This window comes from Castor canadensis, chromosome 3, assembly GCF_047511655.1.
Source record: "Castor canadensis chromosome 3, mCasCan1.hap1v2, whole genome shotgun sequence".
Taxonomy (NCBI): Eukaryota; Metazoa; Chordata; class Mammalia; order Rodentia; family Castoridae; genus Castor; species Castor canadensis.
In genome coordinates this window covers 134,821,983-134,849,351 of record NC_133388.1, presented here as the reverse complement: position 1 = coordinate 134,849,351, position 27,369 = coordinate 134,821,983, and the positions used below count along the sequence as shown (strand labels likewise).

The following is a 27,369-nucleotide window of genomic DNA, read 5'->3' as shown; positions in this document are numbered from 1 at the left end:
GAGAGTAGTATGTTTTGGTGGAACACTTTGGGACCACCATGGTAGGATCTGTATTCAAATACTGACTTTCCCAATGATTTCCTTGAATGTGTTACATTTATGAGCCCTGAGTTCTTTATACATAAAATGGAGGTAAAGAATCCTACCTGTTAGCATTTTGCAGGGCAGATGGTAATGTTGTTTATTGGATACAAGTGACAATATAGAAGGAAGGGCAAACTTTGGGGACAAAGACAGTGGAAAACTAAGAATAAACATTAATACAGCATTTTCTTAATCACTTTGTTGATTATCTCATTGAGTCTACAACAATCCTATGATGTATGAGTAGCATTGTTACCATCATTTTGCAGAGGGCGCACAGCACTCAGGGAAAGTCTGACAGGCCAGAACTTCACAGAACTACCTTACCCTGTGCAATAAACAACCCTAATATCTTCTATTGTTTTCTTTTTAAAAAAAAAAATTGCTTGGTGAAACCTATTGAGTCTGTGAACTTTTCATGAGTCACAATCCACAAGTTGAAAAACAGGTATAGGGCTAGAAAAGAATAAAGGGATTTCTGTGACTTCCGTCATCAGGTGACATTGTGTTATTTACTTTTTAAACAATTATTTTTAAACTATGATTATCCAGGGAAACGATTGCCTCTCTGACAACCCACTGGATAAATCCATTTTGTCCTTGGCCTCTTTTCAGACTTATAAAAATGGCACAGAAGAGGCTACATTCACAGGTGGCCTGGCATGAGGTAGTCCAAGTGTTCTCTCACTAACCCTACCATTACATAAACTGCAATATTTAATGAGTCCTCCCACAGCTGTTCACTGGTCAGTCTTTGCACTTGAGGAGGACAGAACTTGTCTTTACATGTCTGTGTCTGCAGCATCTTGCATGGTGCCTGGAACCCAGTAGCAACTCCATATCTTCCAAAAGATGGGGGACACCAGCCGATTTGTCAGTATAGGCACTGTCCATCTGTATTACACTGGCTTCTGAATAGTGGAAGCCTGGCAGTTTGCATGAGTGGGACTAATCAATATTTGCTCTATTGCCCCTGGGTTAGGCCTTGTTTGTTTCACTCAAGATTTGTTCATAGATTTTAAGATTCTAGTCCAACTCTGCCATTTGTCTTCCCAAACCCAAACTGGAAAATGAAATATGAGAAGTATATGTACATTGATGTGACAAGAAAAGCGTGTAAGACTTTGCATGGAAGGGTTTTAATGAAGAATACTGTTAAACGATAGAGCCTCTAAAGGTAGGGATTATTAGCAGAAGAAGAAAATAGACATATTATCCTGGATAAATATGTGTACATAGTTATACACACATATACACATCTGAACACAAATATAGATTATAGACAATCTATGTGGGTAGATGGTCATTATTTCTAAGAAAAGCCGGAGAGGTACCACTTTTAGGCCTTATATAAGTTAAAATGGATTTTTGCTTCTTTAGTTCAGAGAGTGAAAGAACATTTAATAGGAGTTTATACACTTCTGAAACATATTGAATCAAGTAAATCTGATTAAAAGAAATTAAGTTCTGCTTGAATGCTTAAATACCTCTTTAAGTAAAAAAAAAAAAGCTTTTTACTTGAACATTGAAGTTTAACACATATAAGTAAAAGGCAAAGAAACCCAGATCAACACAAGAAACAACATGCCTACCTTGCAACTTGAGTAATTTAAGATAGTTATAGGAATGCATTTTTACTAAAACACCTTGCTAAATCAAGGCAGGCAAATGAGGATCTATCCTGTTTGTACTCACCAGAGAGAAGATTAGACCATGTTTCTTGGTAATAGGGCTTGGCTTGTTCCCGCTGAGCACAGACAATAGGCCAGATGACCTTTCACAGGGCTGCCCAACCCTGCAATTCAGCCTCATTCCACCCCTTTCAGCCCAGTTTTCCAGACAGGAGCCAGGACTCCTTGGACTCCTACAGCACTGGCACTGTAAAAACCATCACAGCATGCTGACAGGTATTTCAGATTGTGACTATATAGTCGAAGAGTTCATTTAAAATGAGAGAGACTCAGTCAGGTCCTGTGAATTCCTTTCTGTAGTTCAACTTTCTGGTGGGTTGAACCATATGAAATTGTTGTTGCTATAGGTCACAAAGGTCAAATATCTGAAATTTCATATGGCAAAGCCATAGTTCAGAATATACCACTGTTTCTACATATTTATTGTTTTTCTTGGAGTATTACACACTGTTTTGTTTTGTTTCCTCAGCAATCGGGAACAGCAGCTTCAGTCCAAGACCAGCTCACCAATTCTCTCCACCACAGATTTATCCTTCCAAGTAAGATACGTCTTCTCTTAATCAATAAATAACGTTTCTGAGTAGACTTTTACCTTATTTCAACTCATGTCTGTGCCCACATGTTACATCTTAATTAATTAATTAATCTTTTGGCAGCACTGGGGACTTCTTAATTTAGATGAAAGTGCATTTTAGAGAGGCTCAAGTCTACTCATGCAAATTTCCTTTGAATATCAGCTAGTAGAGACACTGAAGTATTTCAGTGCTTTGTCTATGATATTTGAAAGTTTAAGATACACTGTTTAACTGGACTTTGTGATGTGTCTGTTAATTGGTTATATTGCATGTTTCCATCTAATGCATGTGCTTTCTATTTTCTGTCATTTCTGACGAATAGCAGGCCATACCCACATATTCTTCCTGCCCCCTCATCACAAACTATGGCTACATATGGGCAAACCCAGTTTACCACAGGAATGCAACAAGCCACAGCATATGCCACGTACCCTCAGCCTGGACAGCCATACGGAATTTCCTCCTATGGTGAGTAATCCCGCCATGGTTGTCCTGGCGTGTTTTAGTGGGTTTACATGTATTTTTTAGTGGTACTTAAAGATTGTGAATCTTGGGCCACTTTAGGCAGTGTTGTCACCTTTTGTGTCTAGATTCCTAATATGATTGCTTTTTAGTATAAGAATGGTGAACTCTTGTCTTGAGGTCAGGGGTGGTGAACAGGTTGTGTAGGTCATATACCTCTCACTCTCCTTTTTCTCTACTTATATCTCAACTCTGAATTTGCCATCTGAGTACTTGGCTCTGGAATCCAAAGTATTTTTTGTGCATATTTGTGATAAAACTTCTGTGAATGAAGTCTTTTGGGGTAAAGATCCATTTCCTATTTATCAGATACTTAGCTATGATTAGGGAAGTATACATGGAATTCAACAAACTCCTGCCCTAAACTTGGGGGTGGTTGGAATATCAAATTTCAGTTTTATCAACCATGAGGAAAAGTGATCTATATATCACCTCCCGGACTGCACTTTGAAGAGACAAATCAGGAAACAATCAGAGCTTACAAAGCCATTTGTTTCTTCTCACCTGGAGATTATCTTTATCTTAGTGTAATTTAACTCAATTGTTACAGGGTCAATACCTGTAAATTAAAAATAAATCCAGCCAAATTCCCAAGTGCAATTTTAAAAAAGTCTTCAAATTTCAAAATACATTTTCTTCAATTGAGTTGCAATGATAATTTTAAGCAAATTGAACTGAAAATAAGTATATGAATTATTGGCATGTTATTAAGAAAACATAAAATTAGTGATTAAAAAAGAACATGAATGTTTGAAGGAACGGACTGATAGAATAACTATTTTTCTGTTTAATATTATAAATGTTTTCGATCAATATTTTATTGTGCTTCTTCTGGTATTCTTTTGTAATACTCTTCAATATATTGAAAGAATTAATGCTCTTTTAAAATATTTCATTAATTAGAAGCTAAATTACTTTATTTCCTTTAGTTCTCTGTCTTTACCTCAAGGAAATTTGGCCTTGTGTACATTTCTTATAAAATATATAGAAATAAAAGTCTAAATTATGTGTATTTCAGTACTGTCAGAACTAAATGTTATCTACTAGGTAATTTTGAAGCTGACTTTACAAACAGCTTTAAAATGAACTTTCTAAAATTATATTTCATTTCCATGACTTTTATTAAGTTTCTCATAATAATATCAGATATGGATCAAACTTATCTGTAATTGTCTTTAAAACTACTCTTGGGATAAAAGCAGGAAAAGGATCTATGGTTTGAATTGTGCAGCTTTTACTCTATAATATGAGTCAAGGTAGGCTCCAGTTTATGTGCTCATTTACTTATAAGATAATCATTTGACGTGCACATGGAATTTTCCGTCCATGCAATAATAAAGTCCTGTTGCCTACCAGTGCTGCTGTGGACAGCTGTACCTGTCACAGTGTTAGCTTGTAGCCTCATATGTCACACTCTCTCTACTTTCTTCTTCCCATTCAGTTGTGGTAGGGCCTGAGTTGTGGGGTACAGACTCAGTTCTAAGCCATTAACAAATGGTCTTTATTGTCTGAGATCCTGGCTCCAGGATCTGAGATGAACAGAGTGTGAGATGAGAAAAGAATCAAAACTGGCAGAGTGAGGAAGAGGTTTTCATGTGATCAGGAAGGGGAGATGAGGAGAGGAAGGCTCAGTGGAAAGGGCTTTGATCCCAGAGCTTCCCAGGGTTACAAATCTCGGAATAATTCTCAGTCCTTAGCATTTTCTTAATCACCCCCTTTTTTCTGTTTCTGAGTCTTGAGTAAACAGAGATGCCCTGCATGCTTCTGACAGAGAGGCTCTCTTTCTTGAAAAATATGCCAGCATTCTCCTTCTTGGCTTGTTCCTGAAGGCAGAACACACAGTTAATGGTTTCTCTGTTGCTGTCTGATAGTGAAATTCCAAATAATCTTAAAAGACTTTCTCCAAAGATTTGTGTCCCCTGAAGTTTTATAGAGACTTGTAAAAAAACAAAAGGGCAAGTATGTCTTTTCCTAATGAGACTGATAGATAAATGGGGAAAAGAATGCATTCTGTTCTCTGCTTCTTCTGTTTGGAGTCTACCAAGGAAACAAGTTTGCTGCTTTATAGGTAGAAGTTATGAGATAGGTGTGGCTGTGAGTGTTTTCTACCTTTTCCCCCTTTTCGGTACCTGTTCTTATTTCAAACATGTTCATTTTAAAACCTCCAGGCTAAAAGCAGATGGTACAGGTGAAGGTTGGAAGCAGATGGGGATAACCTCAAACAGAGAAGGGAGAAAGTCCCTACTGGTGAAAGAAAGGGACTTTCCTTCTGGGGCAGGTGTGTTTCCAGGTCATTTATAGGTACAGGTTATTGATTGGTTTAGGATTGTCTACACAGGGAAAAATTATGTTTTTAAATGTTAAGGTTATGCTAGGCCTTAAATGTTAAGGTCATTATGAAGTTTTCAGAGATGGTCTCTCTCAGCCAAGAGCCACATTCTTCCACTGCCTTAGCACAATTACCTAACTTCACTCTACTGATGAAAATTCCCTAAAATGGAAATAAACAGTAAGACTACTGTGTATTCTAGATTCTAAAGATATCATTTATCTTAAGTGCAAACCAAAATTACTCAAAAATGTGAATTCTCTTGGCAGGAATGTTGCTCTCCGCCCTCTGTGGGAATTAAGGATAGTTGTTCATTTCCATGACTGTCTTTAATTAGAATTCAGAGCGGAGCCTTACCTCAGTGCTGCCAAGCCCAAGTCCTGAAATTAGGATGCCAGCCAGGTGCTTTGGGAGGTATTTGGGAACCACAAATACATAATTTTTATATGACCACATTAAACATAAATTTGTTTTTATGTAATTATATAAAAACAAAGTGTACCTTAGTTTACATTTAAAATAATTGCATTTGAATATATGAAACAAAAGAGACAAAAAGGTTGCTGCTGGTCAGTTTGTTTTTCTTTTTTTTTTTTTTTTTTGGTGGTACTGGGGTTTGAACTCAGGGCCTCACACTTGCTAGGCGGGTGCTGTACCACTTAAACCAGGTCCCTACCCCAGCCCATTTTTGCTTTTTAGTTATATTTCAGATAGGGTCTTATACTTTTGGCCCCAAAGTCAGCCTCGGACTGTGATCCTCCTACCTATACCTCCCAGGTAGCTGGGATTAGAATGTGAGCCACAATGCTTGATTTATTTGTTGAGACTGGGGGAGAAGATCTCACTAACTTTTTGCCCAGGCTACCCTCAAACTGCGATCCTCCCAAATCTTCACCTCCATCAGCTCTGTTGTTTATTAATCACTGTGCTGTTCTTAGGATATTCTGTTCTTTGATATTCTGCTTCCTTTGTGCTTGCTTTCTGGTAGGATCTACATACTCAAGAGGGGTTTCTCCCCTTGTAACATCCTCTAACTTCAGTGCCACATGTGCACTGGTATCAACTCTGTGGTAGAAAAGTAAGGGAAAAAAGAAAAAAACACTGTGAGGCTAGAAGCTCTAATGAATCCCTTTTCAGGAGAAAAAGATTTTGATTCAACTTGGTAGCTTTGGAGTACTTTAACATTAATTATGACTATTTCTTGATTGTAAAAGAAGTGACCAACTCTTGAAAAACAAAACAAAAAAATGAAGTATAGAAATGAACTCTCTGGAGGCATGCCATATAGAAAGTTGGTTGCAGGAAAATGAGAGAGAACCACTGTGTGATTCTAGATTATTTTTAAATTGAAGTTGGACTCTTTGGTATTTCTTTTTTATTATTTCATTTTTTTCTTTATTCATTTATTCATATGTGTATACATTGTTTGGGTCATTTCTCTTCCCTACCCCCTACCCCATCCCTCTCCCCGCCACCCCCCTTGCTTGCAGGCAGAACCTGTGTTGCCTTTTATCCAATTTTGTTGAAGAGAAGACATAAGCAATAATAAGAACGACATAGCATTTTTGCTAGTTGAGATAAGGATAGCGATACAGAGATTCCTAGCATTGCTTCTGGAAGCATGTAGACCCTTTACGACTCAGATTAGATGGTAAAGCATTTGTGACTAAACAGTTGTGCAAATGTGCATTTTTGTATTTTTGCCAGCTTCTGAAAATGAACAGACAGATAAACTGTCACTAACTGATTTAGGTGCATTGTGGGCAGGCATCAAGACGGAAGGTGGATTGTCACAGTCTCAGTCACCTGGACAGACGGGATTTCTCAGCTATGGCACGAGCTTTGGTACCCCTCAGCCTGGACAGGCACCCTACAGCTACCAGATGCAAGGTCTGTATACAACCTTTTAGTTTGCTTTCAAAGTAAACCTCATGTTCCCTTGGATAGTAGATGGTGAGCTTAGAGGCAGGACACCCATGTCTAGTTCACCTCTTTACTTGCTTGCTCTCTGGGCCTAAGTGTCCATATTTATTATGTCAAGGAGTTTGAATGATCTATAAGGTTCTTTTCCAAAAACTCTAAAATGTTTTGTGAAGCTGAAGTTTGCTGCTTGTGTGTCTTCTATCAATTAGAAAAAGAGAATGAAAAGCAAAACATAGTCAACCATGTCAGAGGATATGGTGTGGTATATAATAGAAGATCCTGCATTTGGTGTCAGTAATCAATTCTCCTAAGAGGGCTCTAGTTTCTTCATTTTCATGATGGGGGTGGGGCTTAGGGACAGCAATCACCACTTTAGAAATGCAGTATGTGCTGTTTGTTGACTTCATAATCTACCAAAGACCAAATCGACTTACAAAGATCAAATTTATAGCTAGCTACACAATGGACCTTCAAGATCTGAAGATCCATTCCAACACCCAGGCCCTGGGTTCTATGTTTGATATTTTAGACAAAACTGATAGCTGACAGTTGACATTGTCACAACTTTTTAAAGAATATGCACATTATTTGTAATTAGCAGATTGTTACCATGCAAATGTGTGTGTAAAGTGCTTGAGAATTAGGTCTCACACAATTTAAACATTCTTCTAATATCTTGTCTCTACTACAAAACAGTTTACCAAACAATATTTGTTTTCTAATAATGCTTAGTTGTAGTTGAATTAAATTTTTTTGCTACTTTTTTATTGGAGGGCTCCTTCTTATAGTTTTCACCTTTTTATATTTATCATACTCTTTCTTACATTAATATTTGTTGCAGATAAATTAGAAAATACAGAAAAGCAAAAATAATTACATTTCTTACCATTCTGTTAAATATTCTCCTAGGGGACAATATTGTCTTGCAGTGTTCTGTTTTCAGTAACAAATAAATTATAAATGGCTTTTCATGTCAGCACATTCTTTTTTATAGCATCATTTTAATGGCTGCACAGTGTTCACAGATGTATTTAATCCCTGTGAATTGAACATCTAGAGCAATGCTATGCATATCTTATCTACTCCTTTATTTCATTTGGATAAGTTTAGGTGTGGAACTTCTAGGTAAACTGTTTTATACTTATTTAAGGATTTCTTATATATTTGCATAATGAAGGACTGTGTGATAAGAATATACACATTGGATAATATCTTTGAAAGAACTGTCAATTTGGTAGGTGCAAGACTTTATGGTTATTTTCATATGCATTTTTTAAAACTGAGGGAATAAAGATTTCTTTCTTCTCTTCACTGGTGTTATTATAATTACATTATTATATTAATGTTCTTAGCCCTTTATATTGTTTTATAAATATATTTCCAGTTTATCTCTTTATTTATTTATTTATTTATTTTGGTGGTATGGGGGTTTAAACTCAGGGTCTCCAGCTTGCTAGCAAGCACTCTACCACTTAATCAATCCATGCCCCCCAATCCTTTTTGCTTTAGTTATTTTTCAGATAGGTTCTAGTGTTCAGACCTATGCCTCTCATGTAGCTGGAATCACAAGCACACACTACCACTCCTGGATATGTTTGTTAACATTTTTACCTGGGCTGACCTTAAACTGTGATTCTCCCAATCTTTACTTCTTGAATAGCTGGGATTAAAGGCATAAATCACCTTGCCTGTCTGTCTGTCTATCTGTCCATCTGTTCATCCACCCATCCATCCATCCATCCTTCCATCCTGCAGTCCTGGAGATTAAACCAAAGGCTTCATGCTTGCTAGGCAAGGACTCTGCCACTTGAGCTATGCCCTTAGCCCTTTTGTTTCTATCTTGTTTTTTTGAGATAGGGGCTCACTAACTTTGCTTGGACTGGACTAGAACTTTTAATCCTCTTGCCTCCACCTCTCAAGTAGCTGAAATTATAAGCATGTTCACTTCTTTCTTCTCTTTCTCTTTCTGGTTTTTTTTTTTTTTTTTTTTTACTATACAACAAATTAGAGTTTTATGGACCAAGATTCATTAATCTTTTCACATTTGGCTTTGACTTTGGTATAAAAAAAGCCTAAATTATAAGGTTTTGATATATTTAATGGCTATAAAACAAAAATTATTTTATTGCAGATAATATTTATTGTGAAAGGGATGCTACTTATGTGTCAGATTCCAAAATATTTAAGCTGCCTTGGAAAAGAAATAAATTTCTACATATACTGAATGTCAATTTAGTAAAGAGATAAATAAAAGGAACAAAAAGTGATGGAGAGACTTCATTAATGAGTTTCACAGTCTAAGGCTCTAGTAATAGAAGACATCACAAGGCAGACAAGATCTGTTTGCTCAGAGAACTTTCATTCTCATCAAGAGAGAAACAACCAAGCAAGTTATACAATTATAGACTCCTCCAGAGCTTTGAGGGAACTAAACAGGGTACTGTGGTAAGTCCCATTGTCCACTGGGCATCTCTCTCTGGAAGACAAGTGAGCCTAACATGAGAAGGGGCAAATGCACTACTGTTCCTAGTACAGAGATACCAGTGGTAGTTCCCAGGTCTGAGCCCATCTGCAGCTTCTGTTACTTGTCTGCTGTGAGCTAAGAACAGAAAAGGAGAGTTAGCATTTAAAATGTTTTCATCCTTGGTCATTAGTAAATTTTATGCTTATTGAATAATTCTTAGGAATGGAACTTGAATTTTCTCTCTCTTTTTTTTGTTTCATTCCTTAACAATGTGTTGCTATTATATTTTGCTCCATTGTCAATCTGTAAAAGGTTGGGGGTAAAACTGGCTCTAGACCTCAGATAGTTTGAGAAATAGAAGTTAAGGATCCCTTATTTGAGGTTAGAAAAGTCTCTATTTCTCATGTACCTCTACCAATAGATTCCAAAACTGAAGTTCAACTGAGAAAGACAATGTTCTTGTCCACAGACGTCTGTAGGGAGTGAAATCCTTGCCTGTTAGTTTTTGACATCTTCTTCTTCCACAGTGTTAGCTTTGGTGTTTCTAGAAGATTTAGATGCCTTTCTTCACATACCCTGGGCAAACCTTCCACAGAGATGGCTGAAGGGACCGAGGGGACCTGGGGACCCCTGGGTCCTTTGTGTAGAAAATGCAGATCACATTTTCAGTGCTGCCCATTAATGAAAATGGAAGTGGGTGTAATTTGTGGGGGTGAGTGGGGGTGAGTGTGTGTGTGTGTGTGCACATAAGAAAATTACCTAGGAGAAGTTGCTTTGGTTTCTGATTTACTGACTGGTTTCACAGTAAACATAAACAACCTGTATTCTCGTTTTATGTGAAAGAGGCAACTGACTTGAAGTCAAACTTTTAGTTCATTGTATTTTTTAATGCAAGGTCTGGAGCTCACATGGGAGTCACTGTTCACATAAACCCCACGTATCAATAGAACTGCTAGTCTCAACACAGAAAGCAATAAACTATGTTCGTAACAATGACGTTCAGGTAGTGAGGAATGTGAAATTTTGCTTAGCAATCTATTGAAGGTAAGGAAGTGTGTAGTTGCAAAGAATTGTCAAGCACAAAAAGACAACGAAAATTAAAGTTGGGTCACTTAACTCACTAAGCCTGAGCTTTAAGGAAAACCCAACTTTCCATAATAACTTAATTCTATTGATTATAGACTGTTGAAGGTTGAGTAACCTCCACTCATTTTTATCTCCAGTGTCTAATATTAGTACGTCTAAAATGAACAAAGTTTGCTAGTGGTGCAGTGGTCTATGCCTCTATGAATGTTAGAAATTCATATTCAAGACTCTAGTGACCTTCATTTAGAGAAACAAAGTTGGAAATTAACAAAATGAAAACTTGTGTTAATTTGTTATCATAGTTTATTTAAAGCAATCCTCCCCTGTGTTTGTATCAGTACCGAGTTAGCTGGAGGCATCATGAATGGAAGTACCAATGCCTCCCTGAGTGTTTTATTTCCCCAGCATCACTGAGATGCATAGGACATTCTTGTCATTCTATACCAGGGAAGGTGTCAGGATTGTCCATGATCGATAGGAGGGGCTACAGATGTACTGGTACTCAACCCAGAGGCCCTGGTGACTCTGCTTTGTTTATTTTCTTTGCTGTCACTTAAAGAAAAAAATAACATGAATTCTAACACCCCCCCCCTTTGTATATAATGTTTGTTCTGCTAAAGAGATTGGGGTTCAAACTAGTGAAGAGAGACAATAAATCAGAGCAGAGGAAGGAAACACAAGTGGCCGTATCCACACCTCACACACCACAGCCGTGTTGAAGAGAGGATGGTCTAGGGACCTCTCCCTTGCTCTCTTTGATCTTTCCAAAAACATAGCTGAATGGTTCTGTTTATTAGTCACTTAGAACCTCAGGATGGCTAAGCAAAAGTATGGTTGCACTTTCAAAACTTTTCACTATCTATAAAAATGGTACTTTAAAAAAGGAATCATTCCAAAGATACAATTTCAGGAAAATAGACAGTAAACCTTTTTTGTAATAACCTGCTATGATAAAACTTTTGAGATTTGTACTTTCTGGCTTAACATGGCATGATAGGGTTGGAAATGGATTTCTGTCTACAACCGATGTTCACATTTTCCTCTGAATCACTTTGCCAGACTACTCATATTTATTTTTTAGTTCTTAGCTTTTTTATATTATAGAGTTTTCTTTGCTAAGTTTTTTTTTTTTAACTTTCCATTTCAGTTCTTTTGGCAACTTGCTATCTCAAGTGTTGAAAATTATGTGGAAATGTCTTGAAATCAAGGCAGATCAATGATTTGTGACCGATACTAATTTTATGAGTTGTTTTTAGCTAAAACATATTTAAATATATCAAGAAGCATAAATGGCTTGCAACCTTTATAAGCAAAGTTAAAAATCCTCTTTGAAAATCAACTGGCACAAAAAGGAAAATTTGGTTCTTTGCGATGTATCCTGTGTGGAAGGGTTTTCGGTAGCCCATCTGGCCCTCTGCAGCTTTTCCCCACAGACCCAGCTAACTTCTGCCACATAGATCGCACCCAGTGATGGACATAGCCCATGGCAAAGAGGCCAGGGAAGGAAAGCAAATGGGCTTCTGCAAAAATACACGAGGGACAAACAGCGTCCTGCTGACTGAGTAAGTGCGAGAAAGTGCTCTCTCTAAAATAGGGGAAGTAAGTACAGACAGGCCCCCACAGGTCCCAGCATTTGTATTCTGGCTGGGACTCTGGCTTTTAATGTGACTCCTTGTTCTCTGTGAAGTAGACCTTTGACCTACAGTTACTCTTTCTTTCTTTTTAAGTTACAGCTGGGCAGTATTCTCCAGGTTAATCACACACAAAACACCGATTTAATATCTTTGGTCATATTATACATTGACATGAAAAAGTAGTGGGGCCTTGGTGTGTTTTTAAACTACAGTGGCTTAGCACCTATAGAACTGGGAGGGGGGGTGGCATTTAGGATCTTAGCCTAACAAGACTGTTTCTTGTTTGTTATGGTTGACAAGATTGCCACCCTTTCTCTCTAGGAGCCCCTGTCAGTGGCAAGAAGAAAGTGAAATCATGTGATACACTATTCCCAAGTGGCTTTATATAATTTACTTTTAAATTTGCTAGCCTAAAAAAAGAGTTGCAGTGAATTCCTTTAGAAATAGTTTAATTCCAAATTTATTAACCAAAAAGTCTTAGGTGTCATTGTCTCTGTTCTTATGTGGGTTTCTTTTGTAACAGAAAAATTAACCCCATGCCTTTATAATATCTAATTCCCTTTCAGCATTACTGACTCAGAATGTCTGAAGGATAGATTTGGATGGTAGATTAGCATACGATAACCTGCACGTGCAGACCATGTGCTAGGAAATCCTCATCCTCTGTACTTTTGTTTTTCTTCGATGGGTCTGGTGTTTGAACTCAAGGCTTCATGCTTGCTAGGCAGGTACTCCACTGCTGGAGCCACGCTTCCAGCGCTTATTGCTATGGTTATTTTGAAGATAGGGTCTTGCTTGCTGGAGCTCAGCCTTGAGGATGGGAAAGTAGGGAGTGATGGGGAGAAACATTACAAGGTGGTGGGGGGGTACAGGCTAAGGTGCATTTTCAGGATTCCAGTGACCACGGGATGGGAAGCTTCAGCATTTTCTCTGGGAGGTGCCCCAAACCCCATCCTTTCTTCCCAGGTCAGGTACACGTATGCATCCTTTACACTGCTATGCATTTATTACAGCTCCCTTGCCCTCCCCGTGTTTAGAGGAGAGACAACATTGTCACCTCCTGTTTCCCAGCATACTAATATTGATAGGTTGAACTTTCAGATTCTTGGATTTTTCTGGTAATCAATTTTTGAGCAATTTTTCTTCAATAAATGATGAAGAAACTTCCATTACTACCCTCAGACTCCTCCTTCCCCACTTAGCCTTTCACGCTCACCTTCTGTCAATAGTGGCTCCTCACCCTGGACCAGGAACCCACTTCTGACCTTTGGGATGAAGCCTGTGTTCCCTTTCCAGGCATCTTCATGCCCTTGCTGTGTTGTCTCCCTGTTGGAGCTGTGGGCCCACAGAGGCAGCACCAGCTAATGTGTTTTCTTCATGAATTTGTGTGATTTTAAAGCTTTTCTCAAGTGTTAGACATGACATCCACATTTTTTCATCTACAGCAACCTCTAGAGTAGGTGTCTCTTTGAAGAGTGCCAATAGATGCTGTCGACAGAACAATGTGAAAAGCTGTTTTTGTTTTGTGATTAGAGATATATAATTTGCCCACTCAAAGTTTAAAAGTGCTCAGCTTTAAAGAGAGTCCAGCCAGGCATGGTGGGATATAACCTGTAATCTCAGCACTCAGGAGGCAGAGGCAAGAGGATCAGTTCACAGCCAGCCTGGACTACATAAATAGACCCTGTCTCAAAAATCTAAGACAAAAAGAGGCTAATGAAAGGGAAAAAATAATGTTGCCTCTTAGAGATTTTTCCAAAAGGAAAGACTTTTTAGTGTTCTATTCTAGAAATAAGGGTCTCCCTTCCATGCTGAAAGAAAGAAAATAGGATCGTCCACAATAGTAAATTTTTTTAGTTGAGATGTTCCTCTAATTGATGGTAAGAAGGTAGCCCCACCTCCTCCCTGCTTGTAGCATAACTCAATCCCAGACTCCACCAAGGATTATTGGAGTGTCACTTGAACCAACCTCTGCTGAACTCCCTGATTGAGAAAGAGTGGGCTGTAATCAGGGATTCTTTCTACCTTGGGGAATTTTCATGAGTTCGTATGACATAAAAAGGTAAACCATTTCATCATAGGATATTTCTGCTGTATTTTACTTATCTAGAAGTGGTTTTTCATGTAAAGTCCTTTGTGTCTAGGAAGAAAAATAGTTCTATGTTATTTTGACAAAGGAATCCCAAACATTAAGCCTGATTCTGTGACTTAAAGTTCTAAGTAGAGACTCCTGTGACTCCATCATACACTGATAGGGGATGGATTCTTAGTGGAAGAAGGTGTGTTTTCCCTGCATGTGTCTTGTGCTATTCCCTTGGGTCGCCCATGCCAGAGCCTGTTATGTGGGAGGCTCTTGCTGGCTGCATAGTGGTGGGTTTCTATGACCTACACACAGAAGCCTTCTTGATGGCATGATCACTGCTACTCTGTCTTTGCTTTGTGGTGTTCTGAACTTCAGTGAAATCCATCTGCTTAAGATTGGCTATCACAGTGGGACCTTTTGCTCTCTGTCATCTTAGCTCAAGAACCACAAATACCCCACGTAGAGAAGTCATTATGTCGGAAGAGTATGATTGTTCTTTGTGTGAAGGGAAAGCTTACACTGGTTACATATTTTTGAAGCACTTTCTAAAACATCTATGGAAATTGGCACTAAAACATAGTGGAAATAAAACTCAGGCACTGTAGGGGTCTGCTAAATGTGCAGTTGTTTTGTTTTTGTTTCTGGTCTTGTTTTTTGTTTTTTGAGGCAGAGTCTTGCATATAGGTTAACTTGGACTGGATCTTACTTTGTAGCTCAGGCTGGCCTTGAACTCTCCATCCTCCTGCCTCAGCCTCTCGAATGCTGGGAGTACAGGCATGCTGCACCATGCCTGGCCAAAATGTGGATTTTTAGGACACACTCCAGCCCTTCTACAAGCCTGGGATCCCTGTATCTAAGAAGAGACCCAGTTACCTTAAAAGTCATTGTTAGCCATATTTTCAACGTGTTAGTTTAAAGAAAAAAAGGAAAAAAGTTTTACTTCTCCAAAAGGCGATGAATCATGAGAGTAGGAACTTCAGCTCTGGAACCATGTGGGCCGGGAGTGAATTTCAGCTCAGTCACAATTGCTCGTAACTGCAGCTGTGAAATGGGATGTGATCATTGCTACCTTCTGGGTGGCTGTATCAGTGAGTAGTGAAGCTAAAATACTTGATTTGGACTTGGATCCTTGTAAGAACTCCAAAGTTTGAAGTTTTATCATTTCTTCTGTGTTCTCGCCACTTCCGTTTTTCTTCGTGTGTGTGCGTGCGTGCGTATTTTTAAATCACATAAGATGATATCTGGGAAAGCTGCAGTGAATTTCCAAACTTCCCACAAAACAATAAGTTTATACAATAACTTATTGTATATTAATTAGCAGTAAGTCTTACTTATTCAACAATAAGTAAGATGAGGCCAGAGGGCATTGTGTAGACTTTAAAACCAGACATGTCTATAGTTGAATTTCACTTTTATCCATGGAAGTTTTGTTACCTTATCCTACACCCTCTCTCTTTATTTGCAAAAAGGGAATAGTAATAGTCCCTGTAATATCAAGTTGTAGAGTGTCAAGCATAAGTAAAAGGTAAGGATGCTCCCTAATGTGTAGTAAGTACTCAATGGAAGTTAGCTTTTTTTGGTTTCTTGAGACAGGGTCTCAAAATTGGAGGATGGTCTCAAATTCTCCACCCTCCTGCCTCTGCCTCCCCCAACAGTGCTCGGATTACAGGTGTGTACCACATCTTCTAGCTCTATGTTTAATGTTATTTTATATTCTGGGGATGTTTTATGGATTTGGAACAAAGATCCAGTTATTTATATGAGTTCTAACATATTTTGTTCTTAAACTATTTTAATAAGGGAAGGACTAATGATTTTAAGTATAAATACTTGTTAATTTCCTGGTTAATTAATTAGCTTAAAATCCTGATTATTAAATTATGGACGCAATCATATGTATATATGCACATCTATACATCACAGATAAATTGGTTGATAGATAGATAGATACACACATCACAAAGATGGATGGGTAGATGGATGGATGGATGGATGGATGGATGGATGGATGGAGTGACCCAGGCTTAGGGGGAAATAGGAGAACAAGGGAGAGGGGGTTGAGAAGAGAATTTCTAGTCTATGCTGAATTGCAAAGTTCAATAGAAGTTGGCCAGGATTTGATGGGAGGGAGGAAGTAGGAGCTATGAGGAGTAGCATTAGGAGAACTGCATGTAGGTTCACTCATGCTGGCTGGAATGTGCATTTAGGGCAGTGGGGGAGGGGGAAGGGAGGGGGGCGCTGCTGGGAAAAGACCAAACAAACCCAAAAGATAAATAGGGATCAGACCAGCTAAGACCTAATAAATAAGCCCTGCTAAGGAGTTTGACTTTTATCCTGAGGGCAACAGGGAGCCACTAAAGGTTACTTTTTCAAGTAGGAGAGTGACAAGATCAGTCATGCACATTAGAGAAAGATTCTGCTGCTTATGCATGGAAGGAACTGGAAAGGACCAGAGGGGTTGGGGAAGAACCAGTAAAGGAGGTTCTGGCCCAACTCACCTGAGCTAAGTAAGCAGCTCTGTTTGCCTGAGTAAAGGCAAGTGGAGCAGCACTCCAAGCTTTGCTTGTGGTGGTGAGAAATTAATATACCTATGTGTGATTCTCTAGTAGGCACACCTCTCCCTGAAGCAAGTGAGATCTTTTTGGAAGTTGCATTAAGTCTGTAAGGCCACTGGGGTGCCATTAAACTCCTGCTTCAGCATGCTAAATAGAATGGAATCTCAGCCTGCAGTCAGCCAGTAAATGAGTATAGCTTATGTTGAATTCCAGCTAATGCAGTCTTAGAGGTAGCAGTAAGTCTGGAAAGTCACTTGGGTACCATTTAGAGCACTGAACTGTGATTTACTTGGTCATACCCTTGTGGCTTGTGTGTGCCAATATAGCTTCCATGGTCTTTTCTACTTCGTTCCAGGGAATAACTTATGGAATGAAAACATCCATTTTTAAAATATATTTTCTATATCTTATTCATTTTCTTGGTGGATAGGGATTATTGAGGTCAGTATTTATTGCTCAAAAATATGTCATTTAAATGAAAGTAGCAAGTCATAATCTAAAAATGTATAGTTTAAATGAAAGTAACAGGTCATAACCCAAAGTAATTTTTCTCATCAAATGTATATAATAACTAAAGTTGAAAAAAAGTGCAATCTTGTCCAAAAGAAATTCAGATTTTACTTCACAAGGAAATTTTAAATGCTCAATATTTATAAATTTTCTTTATAGATAATGTCATTAATTACTTGTTCTCTGTTATTCAGATACATAAGGCATGAGTCATATGCCCATAAAGTCCAATGTTTCAAAAACAAAATAAAACTGCTATCATCCTGAGAAGTCCTGTGAGGTCCCAGCCTGTGTCTTACTTATCCTTTTATTCCTGCATAATCACTGTGAGCTTGATACTTAATACATGTTTAATACATATGTGATTGCCACATACAAATGAGTGTTAATATGGAAGCCTTACTATTGAGGCCCTGCTGTTTGTGGTAAGGAGTTAATAGTGTGAGAGCTGTCTTATCTGAGATGGGTATTCTGGGAACTTTGAACAATGGATATTCCTGAAATGTATAAATGAAGAACCCTCAAATATGAATTTGTATGGTAACTAAATTTGAAACTATCTTAGAAAATATTTTCCCTTCTTAATAAAAATAATAAGTTCTTGAATCAGGCTTTGAAAGTTCATAATGCTTGGCTAATAAGTAGGAAAAGAATTTTAGAAATGCAAAGACATTAAGTCATATTTATCTAATTTGAGAACTAAAAAGAGAGAAAAGAATAAATACAGTAGAGAATTTTAGAAGTGTTTATCAGAAAAACAATAATAACACCTGTCATTTGTGTGCTAGAGTGATAATTGTGCTTCCTAAACATTATCTCATTTGATGTTTAACAACTCTGTGAACCTCTTTTGGGAACTCCTGTGCCCACAACTTTGGAGGCTCTACTCTCCCACTTTACTCTTTTCTATCTTAATAAACTCTCCTGCTTTACACTGAAAAAAAAGCCCTGTGAAGTCGGCTTTTTGCAGGTAAGGAAACTGTGTCTTACTGTGGTTAGCTGACGTGTCCAAAGCCCAAAGAGCTTATATGTGATGAATCAGAACTCCTACTTGTGTTTTCTGATCTTAAGTCAGTCCTGCCATGTCCAGTAGAAAGTAAATAGCTGGCATAAACCAACTACCATGTGTTATGCCTAAAGCCATCTGTGAATCACAAGTTCACATTGAAGATTCTCTCTTTAATTTGCGAACATATTTATTGTGTATCCCACTCATTTGTGAGAAGTTTTTAATTTTTAAAAAACAGCTGGGCACAGGTGGCTCATGCCTGTAATCCTAGCTACTCAGGAGTAGAGATCAGGAGGATCGTGAATCACAGCCAGCCTGGGCAAATAGTTCTGTGAGAGCCTATCTGGAAAAATCCACCAGAAAAAAGGACTGGCAGAGTGCTCAAGGTGAAGGTCCTCAATACCACCACACATACAAAAAAACCTCAGAAACGTACACTGGCTTAATGATTGTGACATGACCACAGACTGAATTCTTTAGCGATAACATGAAATTTTGGTGCTCTTCAAAATTTTTTGTTTTTAAAAAAGATTTTAAAATGAGGTCACCAAAAACACATTCCGTTGTTTTAGTTTTTACTTTCACAAAAGAATATGAAAAATTTTCCCATGTCATTAAACATCGTTAATAGCTTGACGTTCCATTTTCTGAACAGCAGTTATTAAGCACTTGAGCAGCCATCTGTGCTTTGCTGTTAGAAACAACACTGAAGAACATCTTTGCTAACTATCGCTGAATAAACCCATATTTTTTTTCCTTAGAGTAAATTCCTGGCAGTAAAATTTCTGGGTTAAATGGTACATAGCATATCTCAATCATTAAGTCATAGCCCAGCAGAAAGGTGGAGCCTGTTTAAATCTTCAATTTGTGGTGTAGAATGCATTGTTTTTGACACAATTGCCAATTCTTGATCTTATCTTTTCAGACATTTTTGCTAATGTAGGATCATCAAAACTAGTGTAGCTTTGTTTTGCTCAGCTTTACAATAACGTGAATAATGTGAAGGCAGGAACTGAGATTTGCCCTTAGCTGTGTGCTGCACAGTGCCTACTCTTCACTGTTGGCCAAGGTAGACATCTGACCGTAGAGTGTGGTGATAAAACACTGAGCATGTTCCCTATTATCTTCATGGTATGCAGTTCTTCAAGTGCCGCTGTTCATTTCTCTTTGAGATGAAATAATGAGAGTTTTCTCCGTGGTCAGTATAACGACCAGATTAATAATGAGTTTTGAATGCATTCTAAGTTTGTGGCAGTAACATCATAGTTTTTGGGCTAGCAAGAACCATAAAGATCACCTTTATTTTACTTTAGGAATATTTAATGTGAAGATCTTAAAAACCTTGGTGTGATTTACAAATTGCAATGGAATACTTGTGGAAAATAGTTTTGCACAAATGTGTAGTTTTGTCCTTAGTTTATGTTTCTTATGTATGCAGAAATTCAAACCTCTTTACTCTTCAGTCCTTCATAATATGGTCAAGTTAAAGTGGCTAGCCATTTTGAAGAAAATAAAATTTCATTCATGACAATGGATTCCAATGTTGAAGATAAACCGAACTCCAACTCTGTCTTATCTAAATGATATTTTCCTACAGTCATATTATTCTATAAAGCTTAGTAAGCCATATTTCTTTTCATTTTCTTTCAGGTAGCAGTTTTACAACATCATCAGGATTATATACAGGAAATAATTCACTCACAAATTCCTCTGGATTTAACAGTTCACAGCAGGTAATTTAAAAAGCCAATTTCACTTCTGAAATATTTTTAAATATAGCCCATTATTTATTACATACGGAAAGAACCGTTTATATTAAACTGTAAGTGAGAGCTTTCCTAAGCTTTTTAAATGTTTCTTTTAAAACAATCTCTGTAACAATCTTTTTATGATGACTTATTTGGTTTTCAGATTGATTTAATTTTAAGAGTACTGCATCATAGAATAGAGGGTACATGAAAAACTTATGTGATCTTACATAGTTTGTTTGCAAGTCTGAACTTTTCAGTGAATGTGAACATGCCTGTATGAATTCAGAAAAGGCATGTAAACACATCTTTATAATTTGAATATGTACTTCGAAATACAAGCAAAGCAGCAGTGTTTTGACAGATTATTCCTCTATGGTTCAATTTGGCAGGACTATCCATCTTATCCCGGTTTTGGCCAGGGTCAGTACGCACAGTATTACAACAGCTCACCATATCCAGCTCATTATATGACAAACAGCAGTGCCAGCCCAACAACACCATCCAGCAGCGCCACTTACCAGCTCCAAGAACCACCATCCGGCGTCACGAGCCAAGCAGTTACTGATCACACAGCAGGTAACTGTGCGTTTTATTAGTCCTGCAGGTTGTACTTTTGGTGTTTAAATGATTTCTCTATAGTCATGTTTTCATGCAGTGCTTATACAGTTTTGACAAGTTTTAACAAGACTGAACAGAAGTTAAGCAGCATTGATTATGACACTAACTTTACTTATTTTGAAATTTTAGTGTAAAACATGTAAACTTCAAAAGCACATGAAATAGATTTTATTTATTTGAAGATACTCATTGAAAATACATTCAATTTTTAAGATACAGCTTTTAAGGCATATAATTAATTAGTAATAGCTATAATTTATTAACTATAGATGCACATAATTATAACTAATTTGTTGATATCCTATATTGAATATGAAAATAAATTACATTGCCTAGAATTTAATGTTTATCATCACTAAATATTTAATAGTTTTCATTAAAGCAATACACTGCTGAAAGTTTTTTTTTTTAATTGTGCTGGGTGGAGGTACATTGTGGCATTTATAAAAATTCTTACAGTATATCAAATGTATCATACTTGAATTCACCTCCTACACCATTCTCCGTCATTCCCTCCTCCCCCTGAAAAAATTTTTAAAAATAAGTAGCACCAAAGGGTTGGTTATAGAAAACAGTGAGCTCCTACCCCACCCTTTCTATCTCTAGAAGTTTTCCTACGTTATGTCTTTGATACTTTTTCCCCTCCATTGGTTGGTCTTTCTGGAAAAAAAGTGTTGTGAGCTTAATTTCCTGAATTAACCTTCATTTACATTTTTTATATTTACTCTCATACGTCTCACCTTCTTACCCTAACTTTGTAGTCATTTATTTCATGGGTTATGAGACAGACTAGTATTCTAAAAAAGTCAGAGTTTCTTCCTCTTGCCTATTCCCTACTCTATTGCTACAAGTCAGGTTGAAATGGTCTCACATGGAAAGATATTCCTCCGTGACATTAGCTTAGTATGGCAATTCTAGCTATGCATCCTAAATCATGAAAGCAGTAGTTTAAGTAACAAATGCTAATTTAAATTTTGACTCTAAGATTATTTTATAAATATTAACAGATTCCCCCCCTCAATTTTTTGTATTCTATCTTTTCTCTCTTTTTAAAAATAGGGGCTTGTTATGTAACTCAGTGGTAGAGCACTTGCCTAGCATGCTTAAGGGCCTGGGTTCAATACCCAGCACCTCAAAAACAAACAAACAAATAAAAAAAAAATCTTGCAGACATTGTTTTAGGCTAAAGTAAGCAGTTACATCATTCTTAAACTTTTCCTCTGACTAACTATGCTCACTATTTCTACTGCACATCTTCAGCCTTAAATAGTGCTATCTTTGATCATTATGTTTCATTTCTCTTCAGTTTGAAAGAAGTAACTGGCTATTATATTATTCATTCAGTTCACACATGTAAACATAGTGTTCATGAAACCAAGAATATTTGTGTCTTTTTTTGTCTTTCAATTAGATTTCACATCTACAAAATCATGCTGAAGATAAAATTTATTATGTAATTGTATGTAATTTATTGTAGAACTTTTGCAGGATGTTACACTTCCAGAAATGACATACAGGCATTTTGAGGAAAGATTATGGCTTGTCCTAATTTAAGGGTGATCTTGTGTTTTCATATAGATCATCTGAGCCATGCAAACTTTCTTGAAGGCTAAAAGGAGTTTTGAAATGAGGATAACTGTGTGGATCAGAATTAGGGCCTGTGGAATAGGATGAGAAAAGGAAACAGCAGAATAATTTTGCTTAATTCATGACATTTGAGTTGTGAAGAGTACAGTACAAATAAACTAGTGAATCCTGCTTCCCAAATTAGGATGAGTAGAACTTTGCCATCAGGTCATATCATGAGACTTGTCCTTGGTGAATTTTATATATAAGGAATCCCATGTGAAAGAATAGGACTGGCTGGATACAAAGCCATGACACATGGGAAAAATACAAAATTATAATTTTCAAAATGTGTACATAATGGTATCCTAGGAATGAATAGTTTATCTTAGTAATTTAGGTACTTATTTCAATTTAATTATTGAATAGCTACATAGTAGAATTGATCTGGGAAGAAAATATTATTTTTGAGATTTCTCATATTGACTGCTTCTCACTAAAATGAATATGTATGAATCAGTCTTGCTTACGTTCCAAGACAGAAGTGGAAAGTTCACTGAGTTTCCACACTGGGGAAAAATGGAATAAGATTTCAAAGACTCAGCCTGGGTTTTGTTTTGCTTTTTATACTTGCAGTAAGACTATGGATTCAGCTTAACATTTTTGGCATTAACTTGCCTTTCTTAGTAGTCATATACAAAATTACAGGCTTGTTTTTCTTAACAAAAAAGAGGTTTTGGTAGCCGAGTACATAAACTCATTTAAACTGAAGAATTAGATGAAATGACTCGTTAAATATAGCCTAATAGTTTTTGTTTTGAAATAGAAATAACTAGTTAAAATAAAGTCATCTTTTATTGAAATAATTTTAAGTGTTTCTTTTAATTCTAGTATTCTTTTAGATCCAAAATCAATATTTTATAATGAAGGAAAGTTAAACTATCCATTATCTGACCTCATATATAACCAGGTTTCTGGCTTTGCATTTTATGATAATATGTAGTAAGGCACATCTGTAAGTATATGTGGTCTTCCTGTCGTCCTCATGCTGTCCGTTTTCACACTGTTCATAGAATTGTTTTTACATGAGCACATAAGCAGAACCAGCAAGGTTATTTCAAGGCTAATATGAGAGGACCAAATTATTTTTTATAGTACATTTCTATAGCCATTTGAAGAATGGGTATCTTTCAAGTCATGATTACTTATAAGCATGTGCTTCCTCATGAATCTTAAATTCAAAATTTATTTTAATATGTATATAATTAAATATTAACAGTTATATTCTACTTTTCATAGACATTTAAACGACATTAAAAATGCCTAACGAATATGAAAGATTAGTCTAAATTTTTAGTCTACTTTAAAAATGAATTTGCATTCATTTTTATCTTTCTCTTAGCTTCGTATTTTTAATTTTCTCAGGATACATGACTAACATAAGGAGGGTTCTTTGTGAAAATTCCATAGATATGTGCAGTGTCCTTTGAACTAGTTCACCCCTCGATTATATTTCGTAGTCTTCTCTCTTGCCCCCTTTTTCAAATAGTATTTGATGATCTAATGTGATTTGATCCTCTTTAGCCCTGTTTAAAATGAGTCTGTTAGCCATGCATTGACAATCTTAATAACAAAACAGTCACATCATCTGGAGATAGGTGAGAATTTATCTACTTTGAGAAACATTCCAAGGTATTATCTGGCCTATGAGCAAGAGTTTAATTTACTTATTGGATCAAAAAATTTATGAATACTTTTACTAGCAATGCCAGACTCTGTCTGCCCCTAATTGAAGGTCATCTTGGTTACTTCCAGTTTGGGAAAATTATGAATAAAGCTGCTGTAATCATTTAGGTACAGGTTTTCAGGTACACATAACTTTTCTGCTCATTTAGGTAAGTACCTAGAAGTGTGGATTATATGGCAAAACTGTGTTCAGCTTTGGAAGAAACTGCTACTCTACAGTCCGAAGTGACTACCATTTTGCATTCTCATCAGCACTCTTCCTGTTGCTCACACATCCCAGTCAGCATTTGGTGGTGTCAGTATTTTGGATTTGGGCTGTTCTAATAGATATGCAGTGGTGTTTTGTTTTAATTTGCAATTTCTGAATGACACATGGTGTGGAATATCTTTTCATATGCTGACTTACGATCTGTTTATTTTCTTTGGAAAGGTGTCTGTTCAGGACTTTTGCCTACCTTTAAATCAGGTTATTTTCTTACTGCCGAGTTTTAAACATTCAATATATATTTTGCATACAAGTCCTTTGTCTCATAAATTTTTATATACATATATATATACTGTTTTATATAGTGTTTTTTGCAGAGAAGTTTTTAATTTTCATGAAGTCCTGCTCGTCAATTTTTTTTATGAATCATACCTTTGATGTTGTATCTAAAAACTCATTGCAAAACCCAAGATCATCTAGACTTTCTTCTGTTACTCTTCAGATGTTTCAGTTTTCCATTTTGTATTTAGGTCTCTGATCTATTTTGAATTATTTCTTGTGAAATAATTCCTGTGACTGTCCAGTGGGCCCAGCATCATTTGTGGGAAATATCCTATTTTCTCCACTCTTGCATTTGTTTCTTGGTCAAAGATCAGTTAACTGTATTTATATGCATTTATGTGCATTTATTCTTTCACCAATGTCACATTGTCTTGATTACTAATAGCTTAATAGTAAGTATTAAAGTCAGAAAATGTCAGTGCTGTTACTCTATTCTCCAAAATTGTACTGATTATTGAAGCCTTTTGTCTATCTAAACCTTAGAATCAGCTTGTTAATATTCACAACATAAATTTGTCTGATTCCAACTAGAATTAAGTTGAATCTATAGAGCAAGTTAGGACAAACTGACATCCCAATAGTACTGAATCTTGCTATCCAGGGACATGGCCATGTATTTGGATCTTTGATTTCTTTCATTAGAATTGTATTCTTTTCCTCATACAGATCTTGTACATTTTTAGGTTTGTATCTACTCCCCTCTCTTTGATTGCTAGTGTAAATGGTATCTAGGAAAGCAGTAGACTCTTGTCTGTTATTTTATATCTTGTAACTTCGCTACAATCACTTCTTAGTTTCCAGAGCATTAGGGAGAAAGCATCTAGTTTCTTAATATTAAGTACGAGATTAGTTGTAGATTTCTTTAGATGTCCTCTATCAATTTGAGAAAAATTCCCTTCTATTCCTAATTTGCTAAGAGTTTTTATCATGAATGACTATTGGATTTTGTCAAATGCTTTTCTACATCTATTAATATGATCATGATTTTCCTTGTTTAGCCTATGGACATAATAGATTGCATTTATTTAATTTTCAAATGTTGAACCAGCCTTGAATATTAGAGATAAATCCCACTTGATCATGATGTATAATTCTTTTTAACATATAATTCCTTTTATAGATTCTTGGATTCAGTTTGCTAATATTTTGCTGAGGATCTTTGCATCTATATTTGTGAGAGATACTTGTCTGTCATTTTTATTCCTGCAATGTCCTTGGCTGATTTAATATTAGGGTAATGCTGGCCTCTGAGTGAATTAGGAAATATACCCTCGCTTCTGTTTTCTGGAAAAGATGATTGAGAATTCAAATAATTTCTTTATTAAGCGTTTGATATAATTTAACAGTGAACTCATACCAGTCTAGTGCTTTCTGTTTGGGAAAGTTACTAATTCTTGACTCAATTTCTTTCTTAGGCATGGGTCTATTCAAATCATGTTTCGTCTTGAATGAGTTTTGTTAGATTGTGTCTTTCAAGGAATTGGTCTACTTTATCTAGTTTGTCTCACTTGCAGTCATAAAATTTTTCAAAATATTCTTTTGTTTCATTTTTGGATTTCAAGATACATTCTGACCAGGTAGCTCAGGCTGGTCCCAAACTCATGGTCATCTTGCCTCAGTTTCCATAGGGCTTGGACCTCAGACATGTGCCACTATGCCTGGTTTGTAATCTTCTTTTATTATCCTTTTAAAATCTATGGAATCTTTATTGATGACCTTTTTTATATATAAGAAATTTTCACATTCTCTCTCTTCCTCCCTCCTTCTCTTCATCTTTCTTCCTTTCCTTCCTTCCCCTTCCTCTCCCCCTCCTCCCTCTTTCTTCTTCTTCTTCTTCTTCTCCTACCAAGAAAAAATGTTGAGTGGAGACAAGAAGACAAGAAGAGAGAAGAATGGGGATGAGTTCATGGGCTTAAGGAAGTGTTGGTTGTTACATCTCTCTCTCTCTCTCTCTGTGTGTGTGTGTGTGTGTGTGTGTGTGTGTGTGTGTGTGTCTGTCTGTCTCTGTCTGTCTCTCTCTCTTTCTCTTTCTCTCTCACCTTGGTTAGCCAGGCTAGAGGTTAAATTGTTAATTACTCTTTCTTAAAGGCCAATTTCATTGACTTCTCTTATGTTTAGTATTTCTTTACTTGCTTTGATTTAAGCACTTTTCTTTTTCTAGTTTAAGGTTGTATACTAGATCTTCCTTTATCTAGTATACATATTCAGTGATATACATTTCCCTCAAGTCCCTCAAATTTTGTTTTATACCATAGAATTTCATAGGTTCTTTTTCATTTTCATTTCCTTCAAAATATTTTCAGTTAATTTTTATTACCATTGGAACTCTCCCTTTTAATGAGGTACATATTTACAGACTTTTTTTTAAATTTTATCATTTTTAAATTTACTCACATGTGTATACATTGTTTCCCTACCACACCCCACCCCACCCCCAGCTTCCAGACAGAACCTGTTCTGCCCTCTTGTTCTCCAGTTTTGTTGAAGAGAAGACATAAGAGATAATAAGAAAGACATAGTGTCTTTGCTAGTTTGAGATACAGATAGCTATAAAGAAAGATTCCTAGCATTGTTACCATGCACAAGTGTATTACAACCCAAATTGGTTCCTCTGTACCAGACCTCTTCACTACTTCCTGGTCCCCTTCTCACAGTGGCCTCTGCCAATTTAAGATT

General features: G+C 36.6%; 1 protein-coding gene across 5 annotated transcripts in view; it reads left to right on the top strand.

Annotated features, from left to right (window-relative positions):
- The window catches only part of Eya1 (EYA transcriptional coactivator and phosphatase 1), a 308,539-nt gene that overhangs the window by 192,990 nt on the left and 88,180 nt on the right, over window positions 1–27,369 (top strand). For 3 of the 5 annotated variants that reach the window (XM_074068698.1, XM_074068696.1, XM_074068700.1), the window contains 5 exons: window positions 2,245–2,314; window positions 2,673–2,818; window positions 6,954–7,091; window positions 20,116–20,198; window positions 20,606–20,792. In XM_074068698.1, the coding sequence (XP_073924799.1) occupies window positions 2,245–2,314; window positions 2,673–2,818; window positions 6,954–7,091; window positions 20,116–20,198; window positions 20,606–20,792 (624 nt within the window). The remainder of the gene's footprint in view (window positions 1–2,244; window positions 2,315–2,672; window positions 2,819–6,953; window positions 7,092–20,115; window positions 20,199–20,605; window positions 20,793–27,369) is intronic. The other 2 variants (XM_074068699.1, XM_074068697.1) reach the window with 1 other exon arrangement.